This window comes from Sabethes cyaneus, chromosome 3 (assembly GCF_943734655.1).
Source record: "Sabethes cyaneus chromosome 3, idSabCyanKW18_F2, whole genome shotgun sequence".
Classification (NCBI taxonomy): Eukaryota; Metazoa; Arthropoda; class Insecta; order Diptera; family Culicidae; genus Sabethes; species Sabethes cyaneus.
The window spans coordinates 110,184,156-110,196,307 of record NC_071355.1 but is presented as its reverse complement, the minus strand read 5'-3'; the positions used below and the strand labels follow the sequence as shown (position 1 = coordinate 110,196,307).

At 37.0% G+C, this 12,152-nt stretch overlaps 1 protein-coding gene across 1 annotated transcript in view; it reads right to left on the bottom strand.

The window, feature by feature from the left end:
* The window catches only part of LOC128743818 (3-phosphoinositide-dependent protein kinase 1), a 229,765-nt gene that overhangs the window by 72,225 nt on the left and 145,388 nt on the right, over positions 1-12,152 (bottom strand). Inside the window, exon 3 of the mRNA XM_053840491.1 lies at positions 4,386-5,378. Within this exon, the coding sequence (XP_053696466.1) occupies positions 4,386-5,378 (993 nt within the window). The remainder of the gene's footprint in view (positions 1-4,385; positions 5,379-12,152) is intronic.

Below are 12,152 nucleotides of genomic sequence, written 5' to 3'. Positions count from 1 at the left end.
AATTCTCTTTGTTTTTTTTCGCCCCCCCCCCTTCAGTGGCCCAACACCGGAGGGACAAAAACTTTTTTAAATATTTGTAATGGCCTTACTTTACTTCAAAATATTTTACCAATTTTACCAACTTTACCAATACGAAAATTTCAAGGGATATTCCGGAACCTCCAGCAGCCCAACCCGTAACTCAGAGACTCAGAGAGTCAACTGTTATATGCTCTTTAACTTCTTAAAAGACACCAGAGTCGTATCTGTTCGAAATCGCTCAAAATTCGAGTTGAGCCCCAATTAACTCAATATCCATATGCTAGGTGTATTTGTTATACGCGGAAAACCGCGTTATAGAAATATCGTGGTACCCGCGCTAAAGAAATCCGCGTTCTACAAATCCGCGTTATACAAATCTCTACTGTACTTGGAGGTGACGCATGACGGCTTTGTTATGATTCAAGGTGCTTCAATGTTCAAGTTTCATATATTCCGGAACTTGTTCTGGACATATCTTTGGAACCGTACATCCGTTCCAAATTCTGTTCAATAGGGTTATTTTAAGCTACAAAACTTTGCGTTTGGTAGTTATTCAGTCAAATCGGTACAGGCATTTCCTAAAAACAGCTTTTTATTGTTATATTTTCTCCTCGAAACCATATGTTTTACTCAATCAAATCAAATGCGTATGGTTTGGATAATATTCCAATTGCCTTTATAAAAATAATGTTCCCTTTGATTCTTCCAGTGATTACACATCTATTTAATTCTATTATTTGTACATCAAAGTATCCAAGAGACTGGAAGCTCGTGAAAGTAATACCGCTTAAGAAGAAAAGCAATTCAAATGACATTACAAACCTCAAACCTATTAGTCTCCTGAGTGCTCTTTCTGAGGCTTTTGAGAAGTTACTTAAAGCACAGATCTCAAATCATATTCAAGCAATGAATTATATCAGTCCTTTTCAATCGGGGTTTCGAAAAAATCATAGCACAGAAACTGCGTTATTAAAGATTCACAACGATGTTGCACAGACCCAGATAGAAAGGGAATTGTTATTCTTCTCATGGTAGATTTCGCCAAAGCCTTCGATCGTGTTTCGCATAATAAGTTAGTTAATAAATTAGTGTCATTGTTTGATTTTTCTGCAACTGCCGCCAAGTTGATTAGGTCGTATCTAACAAATCGGTATCAAGCTGTTTCATGTAATGAGGTTTTATCTTCCCTTGAACCAATTTTGTCTGGGGTCCCTCAAGGATCTGTTCTAGGCCCACTTTTATTCTCGCTTTTTATTAACGACCTTCCGACTAATTTGGACTATTGTTCTATTCATTTATTTGCCGATGATGTGCAAATATACTGCTGTACTAATGGTGACTCTGATCTAAATGATGTTGCTCGCAAAATAAATCATGATCTAAACAAATTATCTGCATGGTCCAATACAAACCTTTGTCGATCAATCCGAGTAAAACAAAGGCTGTATTATTTGCTAAAAACGTTAACAACATGACTCCTCCTCAGTTATTCCTACAAGGTGAACCTATTCAATTTTTTGATAAAGTTACCAACTTAGGTGTAATTTTTACATCTCAGCTTAAATGGGAAGCTCACATAAATCACAGTGTGGTAAAATATATGGAACGCTAAAACAGCTCAATTTGGCTACTAAACATTTTCAAACATGAACTAAGTTAAAGTTTTTTAAATCAATATTGCTACCACATTTTGTTTATGACGATGCACTCTACGCTAACACTTCTGTAGGAATCTTGAATAAATTTCGAATGGCATTAAACGCATGTGTTACGTATACAACCTTTCCAGATTTTCTCACGTTTCTCACCTACACAAGTCGCTATTAGGTTGCACCTTCTCAGATTTTTATAAATATAGGTCCTGTTTATCGATATTTAAGATAAACCATACTAGGAAACCTGAATATCTATTTACTATTTTGCAACCCCTAGGAAACATGAGAACTAGAAATTTTTCCGTGCCGCGACACAGCACCAGAGACTACAGTTCGTCACTTTTCGTTAGAGGCATTGTCCATTGGAACTCACTACCAACTTCGATAAAATCTAGCTCAAGCACGAGAGTTTTTAAGCGTCAGTTGCTTGCACGGCTCAACAGCACATAGTTATTCCCTTAATTCACTGTAGAGGAAACACAATATCAGTTAGAATAAATATCAATTTAGAAATAAGTTTGGTAGTCAAACTAAATTCACGATCAAATCTTATTGTAACAATTCAAAAGGCTTTGCCTTACGTTACATATGTAAATAAATAAATAAATATGTTTTCAGCGACGGTGCGTGTATCTCAGTATCTAGAGGACCGATTTTTGTTTTGACGTGTAAAAATTAATTATCTAAATTGTGACGTAGCCGCTTTTCGATGTCTTAATTTTTCAATTTTCGCTGTGTTTTTAAAAAAATCGTTACTAGTTACTAGCAATTAGTAAGAGGTATATAGTTACTATGTACGGCAAAGTTGCTTATTTTATTGTGTTGTACAACTTTTGTGGAGACACTGTACTTTTTTGGACGCATTTAAAAACACAAAAATTTGTAACACCCTAATAGGTAGATATACGGTCACCCTAATAGTGTAGAAAGTTACGCCATATTTTTAAATAAACTCTTTCAAAGACACACTACCTGTAAAATTAAGCATTTTTGCGCTAGAGCACATGATCGCGTGTTTTTCTATTTGGTTCATATCAGTAGAGTTTGCTTAAATGATTTCATCAATGTTTTTCAAATAACTTTTGATTAGTAATTCAAATTCAAATGAAATTTGGCAGATATGTTCACAGCGTTAAGGCCTCTCGTTTGATACTAAGATAATTGAAATCTGATTAATTATCTGGTTAAAATCGTTATGAATAATTGTAAATATTTTTATGCTGTACACGACTGCTCATAACTTTCAAATTAAACGTCCAATCAAAAAACAAATCAAGAGTAATCTATGAGGCTATATTACCTACCAAGTGAGACTAATAGCGCATAAATCGGTTTGGCCATCTCTGAGAAACGTTCGACTAATTGACACCTTGAAAAAGCACATTTTTAAGCATAACTTTTGAACCGCTTGATTGTTTTCGATAAAACTCTCCCAAAAAAATTGCAGTAGCAAGAGCCTTCATTTGATACTAAAATTGTTGAAATCGGTTGAGCGGTTCCGGAGAAAATCATGTCACGTAATTTTAACATTTTTGCTTATAACTTTTAAACAAAATATCGGACCGCAAAACCATTCAATAGTGATCTACAAGGTGATAACACCTTTCAAATAAGCGTAATAGCAAACGAATCGGTTCAGCCATCTCCGAGTAACAGACGACTAAAGTCAAGCGTCACACACACACACATACACACATACACACACACACACACATACACACATACACACACACACACATACACACATACACACACACACACATACACACATACACACACACACATACACACATACACACACACACACGCATACACACACACATACACACACACATACATACATACACACACACACACACACACACACACACACACACACACACACACACACACACACACACACACACACACACACACACACACACACACACACACACACACACACACACACACACACACACACACACACACACACACACACACACACACACACACGCACACAAAGACATTGCTCAATTCGTCAAACCTTATCGATTGGTATATGTGACTCGGCCATCCGGGCCTCGGATCAACTTTGTGTTTTTCGACCAATTTTTAAACCTTTGTTATAGTATAACAAAGGTAAAAACCGTGTTCAAAAATCGACATAGTACGACCGCGTTAATTCAAAGTCGTCAAAAATTTAAAAAATTGCTGTAAAAACCGCGTTAATTCAAAACTCGTCATAAAAAAACTGTGTTAATTCAAACATCGTTATAAAAACCCGTGTTAATGCAAAAATCGTAAAAAACGTGTAAAAAGAGACTTGAGTGTAATAGGACTATTTACCGTCCGAGCAAACGCCGTCTTAAAATGGTTAGTCGGCTGGACAATGAAACTTGCTAACTCTGTGGATTTGAAAGTAAAACCGCGCAACATCTACTCGCTGCCAGTGCAGTGGACTAACTCTTTGCAGACGTTATCGTTGCGCAAAGGTACCAATGCTACAAAGTACAGAATTTATTTCTCCTGGTTTTTTGTTTTGAGCTATGTATTATAAAACGCATATGGGTTGAGCGACAATATACGTATTGGCAATACATTACACTAATGATTTAACTTTTTAATCTAGGGTAAATGGGGCATAATCAAATAGAGTGGGCTAAAATAGAGACTGCGTAACGCATGGGCCAAAATACCTCATGTACCCTATTATGCATGTATACTTACTTTTAACTCTCGATGATGAGCCTGCTACATCAGGAGATGCTCCAAGTTCTAAACCCATCAGTCTAGTTAAGTGTTTATCATCTAGACCTGGTGTTATGTGATCTGGAAAATTAAATCCATCATTTTCATAATCATCCTTGGTATCTACTCTGCTGCTTGATGAATGTACAATCGGCGGAATCGCATTGCGTATGCCAGGAAAATCCATTTTTTCAAAAAAGTAATGATTCCGTATGCTAGCGTAAGGTAAATTGTCCTCCGCACCTAACCTATTTTTTGGGTCTAGAACTAACAATTTTGAGACTAAGTCCTTTGCTCCATCGTCAAAATCACTGGAAAATTCTAATTCCAATTTGGTAATTTTTTGAAAAATTAAATAATCGTTTGGCCCACGAAAAGGTGGAACACCTGCTACCAACTGATAAATAATACATCCCAGCGACCAGAGATCTGAAGCTCTATTTGAGGGCTTTCCTTTTATTATTTCTGGCGATACATACTGCGCTGTACCAACAAAGCTGCCCCGTTTGTGTTTCAAATATTTCTGACACTTTTTTCCTTCATCTGAATCCGAATCAGATTTTTCTTTTTCACTATCATTACTGCTATTATAGTCTATTTCTGTGTCTCCAATACGGGCTGAACCGAAATCTGCTATCATAGTATGAAAATTTTCATCTAGTAATATATTTTCTGGTTTCAAATCCCGGTGTATAATATTATTGTTATGCATCTGTTCGATGGCCAATAAGATTTCTGCAGAATAAAATTTTACAGCTGCAGTATCAAAAATCTTGGCTTTTTCCAACAATTGTAATAGGGTTCCATTTTTTGCATAAGTCATAACAAAATACAGTTTGCTGGTGTCTTGAAAAGTACAGTACAGACTTAAAAATCCTTGTGATCCGCTTAGAATATTTAGAGCTTCACGTTCACGCTTCACATATTCCTGTTTTTTTTCCCGCACGATAAGCTGCTTTTCACACACCTTAACTGAAATAACAAGAGAAAAGGTTATTAGGTTTATACAAATTTGAAAAAAAATTTATGTCCTGGTCTCAAAATTTTGTTGAAGGGGGGGGGGGGGGGGGTTAAGAAAAAAATTACATTAAACCTCCAATAACCAACCAAAAGAAAAGAAACCAGCGTTTATTTTTCCATATTATATTAAAATTTTAATACAAATATTTTGTACAGTACTTAATTTTAGTTCAACCCTTTCAAACTTTAAAATTTTTCGACTCAAGCACATAAAGTTAGCATCCTGGTAGAGATGAAGCAGTTGAAGTAATAGTGGAGTGTCACAGGATCACCTTTGAGAGCCACAAACGTTTAACTTGACCTTCATTTTGTTTTGAGCCTCCGTGTCACTCGGTTAGTTACCTTGCTTTTTAAATAATCGAAATCCGTGTCACTTACTAGTTCAGAACTCGGTAACCACGACATAGTATAGTAATCTAACCATAATGTGAAAATGGCAGTTTAGGTCCCTGCCACTTTATTACTTGGAACACTTATGCTGTGCTATCGACATGTTTTAAAAAAACAAATCTCTGAAGCTATTCACGTTTCTTGGTCAACCTTTTAGTCATGAATATCAGGCCTCTCCTTTGTATATTAAGGATGCACACCGTTTCGAAAATTTCAAGTTTCGAACAGTTCAGTGACATCCTGCATGCTGCATGCATCCAATGAATGGTAAAAACTGTATCGTTGAGTTTTACGTCCCCTACCTTCAAAATTAGGGTAGTTACTTGGGCACTACGGAGTAAAACGACCAATTTTGAGCCCCGAAAACCCGAAAAATTGTGTTTCTATTTTTATCTTATCTAGTACCTTTGAGGGAAAAAATCAGAGGGGTTGTGTACAAGACACGACCGCATATATAGGTGACGCAGGACTACGTAAGTCTCTTTGTAGTGATAGTAGCATGTATTCATGCTTGTAATCATTCGATTCTTCATGTATACATGCTATATGCAACATATATGCATGCTACATGCGTTGTATGTAACATTTGTCAAAGTAGTAACATAGCGGGACGTATCCTTCGCGTAAAAAGCGACTTGAGTGTAGTCACATTTATTCGAAGACCAAAATAAATGAAGTAATTTGCGGTTTCGTCACTAACGGGAATCACATTTGCTGCGGAACGTTTATGTAGGAGTGAGACGGGAGCGAAGAGTGGAGGAGAGGATCCAGGAGTTTGATATTTGATGTTTTGCCTTTCTACTATATAAATATATAGTAAAAAGGTATAGACATCACTTGGAAAACCGGAAATGGAAAGAAGGTCCTGCTGGCCGAATGTCATATACCATTCGGCTCAGAAAACTGAGCATTTTCGGTGTGTGCGTGTGTGTGTGTGTGTGTGTGTGTGTGTGTGTGTGTGTGTGTGTGTGTGTGTGTGTGTGTGTGTGTGTGTGTGTATGTGTGTGTGTGTGTGTTTGTGTGTGTGTGTGTGTGTGTGTGTGTGTGTGTGTGTGTGTGTGTGTGTGTGTGTGTTTGTGTGTGTGTGTGTGTGTGTGTGTGTGTGTGTGTGTGTGTGTGTGTGTGTGTGTGTGTGTGTGTGTGTGTGTGTGTGTGTGTGTGTGTGTGTGTGTGTGTGTGTGTGTGTGTGTGTGTGCGTGTGTGTGTGTGTATGTAACGCTTACAATCTCACTCACTTTTCTCGGAGATGGCTGGACCGATTTAAATGTTCTTAGTGTCAAATGAAAGGTCTAGGTGTCCCATAGGTCGCTATTTAATTTCATACTGATCGGACTTTTAGTTCAAAAGTTATGTAAAAAATACGAAATATATGGGACTTCATTATCTCATAGATCCCTTAACCGATTTGAGCAAAATTGATTGCATATGAAAGAGGAGCCTTGCAAACCCTTAACTTCCAAATTTCATGACTATTGGACTTGTAGTTTGAAAGTTAAAGAAAGACACATAAAGAAATGTGAAAAAATAGTATTTAAAACATATTCTTGCCTTTCTACTATATAAATATATAGTAGGTACTAGCTGACCCGACAAACTTCGTATTGCCACAAATTACCTGTGTTGTACATAAATCATGAATCTCGGATGATCTTTGTCACAATCTCGAGTTTTGCAAGCCCCCCAGTGGGCGGCGCTTCCGACGGCGGGTCACCGGCAACACTCGCGACCGGCTCGTCCTGAATGATCTAGTGTTACTATAGATAGTTTTTGTGGTCTTGTTATTGATTAATGTTTTATGGAAGAGTCTCGAATTTCTCGAGTTGGATTAGTTTTTGAGTTTCGCAAAAATTTCTGTTTTATTTGTATGAGAGTCCATATCCCCCTACCACAGGGGTGAGAGGTCTCTAACTATCATAAAATAAATTCAAGACTCAAAAATCTCCTACATGCTAAATTTGGTTCCATTTGCTTGATTAGTACTCAAATTATAAGGAAATTTGTATTTCATTTGTATGGGAGCCCACCCTCTTAAAAGGGAAAGGGGTCGTAATACACCACAGAAAAAAAATTCTGCATTCTAAAACTCTCACATGCCAAATTTGGTTCCATTTGCTTGATTAGTTCTAAAGTTATGAGCAAATTTGTATTTCGTTTGAATGGGAGCCCCCCCCTCCTAAAAAGGTAAGAAGTCCTAATTCATAATGGGAAAAATGGTTGCCTCCAAAAACACCCACATGCCAAATATGGTTCCATTTGCTTGATTAGTTCTCGAATTATGAGGAAATTTGTATTTCATTTGTGTAGAAGCCCCCCCTCTTGAAGTGTGGAAGGATCCTAATTCACCGTAGAAAATATTTTTGCCTCCAAAAACCTCCACATGCCGAATTTGGTTCTATTTGCTTGATTAGTTCTCGAGTTATGGGGAAATTTGTATTTCATTTGTATGGGAGCCCACCCTCTTAAAAGGGAAAGGGATCGTAATACACCACAGAAAAAAAATTCTGCCATCTAAAACTCTCACATGCCAAATTTGGTTCCATTTGCTTGATTAGTTCTAAAGTTATGAGCAAATTTGTATTTCGTTTGAATGGGAGCCCCCCCCCCTCCTAAAAAGGTAAGAAGTCCTAATTCATAATGGGAAAAATGGTTGCCTCCAAAAACACCCACATGCCAAATATGGTTCCATTTGCTTGATTAGTTCTCGAATTATGAGGAAATTTGTATTTCATTTGTGTAGAAGCCCCCCCTCTTGAAGTGTGGAAGGATCCTAACTCACCGTAGAAAATATTTTTGCCTCCAAAAACCTCCACATGCCAAATTTGGTTCTATTTGCTTGATTAGTTCTCGAGTTATGGGGAAATTTGTATTTCATTTGTATGGGAGCCCACCCTCTTAAAAGGGAAAGGGGTCGTAATACACCACAGAAAAAAAATTCTGCCATCTAAAACTCTCACATGCCAAATTTGGTTCCATTTGCTTGATTAGTTCTAAAGTTATGAGCAAATTTGTATTTCGTTTGAATGGGAGCCCCCCCCCCCTCCTAAAAAGGTAAGAAGTCCTAATTCATAATGGGAAAAATGGTTGCATCCAAAACCACCCACATGCCAAATATGGTTCCATTTGCTTGATTAGTTCTCGAATTATGAGGAAATTTGTATTTCATTTGTGTAGAAGCCCCCCCTCTTGAAGTGTGGAAGGATCCTAATTCACCGTAGAAAATATTTTTGCCTCCAAAAACCTCCACATGCCGAATTTGGTTCTATTTGCTTGATTAGTTCTCGAGTTATGGGGAAATTTGTATTTCATTTGTATTGGAGCCCCCCTCCTAATGTGGGAAGAGGTCCTAATTCATCACAGAAAAAATTCTTGCCTCCAAAAACACCTACACGCCAAATTTGGTTCCATTTGCTGGATTAGTTCTCAAGTTATGAGGAAATTTGTATTTCGTTTGTATAGGACCCCCCCTCCTAAAGTGGGGAGGGGTCCCAATTCATCATTGAAAACAAATTGTCTCCAAAAACACACATATGCCAAATTTGGTTCAATTCGCTTGATTAGTTCTCGAGTTATAAGGAAATTTGTATTTCGTTTGTATAGGAGCCCCCCCCCCCACTTAAAGTGGGGAGGGGTCCCAATTCATCATAGAAAAAAATTTTGTCTCCAAAAACACACATGCCAAATTTGGTTCCATTTGCTTGATTAGTTTTCGAGTTATGAGGAAATTGGTATTTCATTTGTACTGGAGCCCCCCCTCTTAAAGTGAGGAGGGGTCCTAATTCAACATAGAAAATTTTCTTGCCCTCGAAAACTTTCACATGCCAAATTTGGTTCCATTTGCTTGATTAGTTCTCGAGTTATGAGGAAATTTGTATGGAAACCCCCCCTCTTAAAGGGGAGAGGAGTTATAATTCCCCTTATAAAGAGGGGAGGGGTCTCAAATTACCCTAGAATAAATTCTTGTCACCGAAAACACCTACATGCCAAATTTGGTTCTATTTGCTTGATTAGTTCTCGAGTTATGCAGAAATTTGTGTTTCATTTGTATGGGAGCCCCCCCTCTTAGTGGGGGGAGGGGTCTCTTACCATCACTAAAACCTTTCCTGGCCCCAAAAACCTCTACATGCAAATTTTCACGCCGATTGGTTCAGTAGTTTTTGATTCTATAAGGAACACAGGACAGACAGACAGACAGACAGACAGACAGAAATCCTTCTTTATAGGTATAGATAAAGGTATAGAAATCACTTGGAAAACCGGAAATGGAAAGAAGGTCCTGCGGGCCGAATGTCCCTTTCGACCATTCGACTCAGTTTCGAAAACTGAGCATTTTCTGTGTGTGTGTGTGTATGTGTGTGTGTGTATGTGTGTGTGTGTGTATGTGTGTGTGTGTGTATGTGTGTGTGTGTGTATGTGTGTGTGTATGTGTGTGTGTGTATGTGTGTGTGTGTGTGTGTGTGTGTGTGTGTGTGTGTGTGTGTGTGTGTGTGTGTGTGTGTGTGTGTGTGTGTGTGTGTGTGTGTGTGTGTGTGTGTGTGTGTGTGTGTGTGTGTGTGTGTGTGTGTGTGTGTGTGTGTGTGTGTGTGTGTGTGTGTGTGTGTGTGTGTATGTAACGCTTTCAATCTCACTCACTTTTCTCGGGGATGGCTGGACCTATTTGAATGTTCTTAGTGTCAAATGAAAGGTCTAGGTGTCGCATAGGTCGCTATTGAATTTCATACTGACCGGACTTTTAGTTCAAAAGTTATGTATAAAAATACGAAAAATATGGGACTTAATTATCTCATAGGTCCCTTAAGGGGGCATAGTACTTTTTACACCATATTTTTTGCCTTATTTCAAATATTTTTTTCTCGATAACGCGAAAAGCGAATCGATTCGGGTTTATTGCTTGCTAAACATTGCACTTTATACTAATATTTGCAGTTTTGTTTGCATATGTGAACCTCTTCCCCTCTCCCCTACGGCTCCTTGAACATGATCATTCGAAAAAAACATGATTTGCGGTACCATGGATTGGCGCTGGGGGGCTTATCCGAATTCAAAAATTCCAAAACGACATGAAAGAATATTAAATTATCTCGTGTTTGACCCATCCTTTTTTTAAAATTCGAACGCATAACAAAATGGCGGACATTCAAACATAAAAGTAAGGTTTTTAGCCGAAAAAATTGGCTTTAAACATTTCTAAAAAATACAAAAATTGTAATATCGAAAAAAGGATGGGTCAAACACTAGATAATTTTGTTGGCTTTCAAACAAAAAAAGAATCATGAGAATTGCTTCAGCCGTTCTTGAGATATTTATGGTACCGACTTTCAAAACCTGGTTTCGAGAAAAACGACGTTGAAGTTTTTATTCGCTGTGTAATCGCTCCAGACATGCGCGGTACAAATAGCTGTAACTTTGTCAATTTTTGGAATTCATCGAAATTACTTGAAACACATATGGTCAAAATGTTAATCTTTCGAAATAATCAATAAAAAAAATTTCGATTTTTTTAAATCGAAAAAGTACTATGCCCCTTAACCGGTTTGAACAAAGTTGATCGCATATGAAAGAGGAGCCTTGCAAACCCTTAACTTCCAAATTTCATGACGATTGGACTTGTAGTTTGAAAGTTATATAAAGAAATGTGAAAAAATAGTATTTAAAACATATTTTTGTAACATATAAGCATTAATTTAATGAAAAATCTCTCACATTTTATTATTATTTGAAAATTGCTGCTGAGATCTATCAAACGAAACCGAGTTATTTAAAATCGGACGGTGCTTTCAAAAGCTATTCAAACTTTAACACTTAAGCACCGTATATTAAACCGTTCAAACGTGTGAAATCAAAGCATATCAATCAAATGTTGATTGTATTCAATGTGTGTGATGTATGTGTGTATATATGTGTGTATATATGTATGTATGTATATATGTATGTATGTATGTATGTATGTATGTATGTATGTATGTATGTATGTATGTATGTATGTATGTATGTATGTATGTATGTATGTATGTATGTATGTATGTATGTATGTATGAATGTATGTATGTATGTATGTATGTATGTATGTATGTATGTATGTATGTATGTATGTATGTATGTATGTATGTATGTATGTATGTATGTATGTATGTATGTATTTGTGTGTGTATGTGATGACAATTTGCATTTTTTAAATTTGCATTGAAATTCAAGAAAAGTGAGAAACATGTCAATTGTCTGAAGTTTTTGAAGCCTCTTCGTGGAATACTAACTCTGAAATCAAAGAAAAGAAAAAACTTTTTCCGATTAAATTCCACTATTTGATATTTATTCGCGACAGATACGTATACGCTTTGA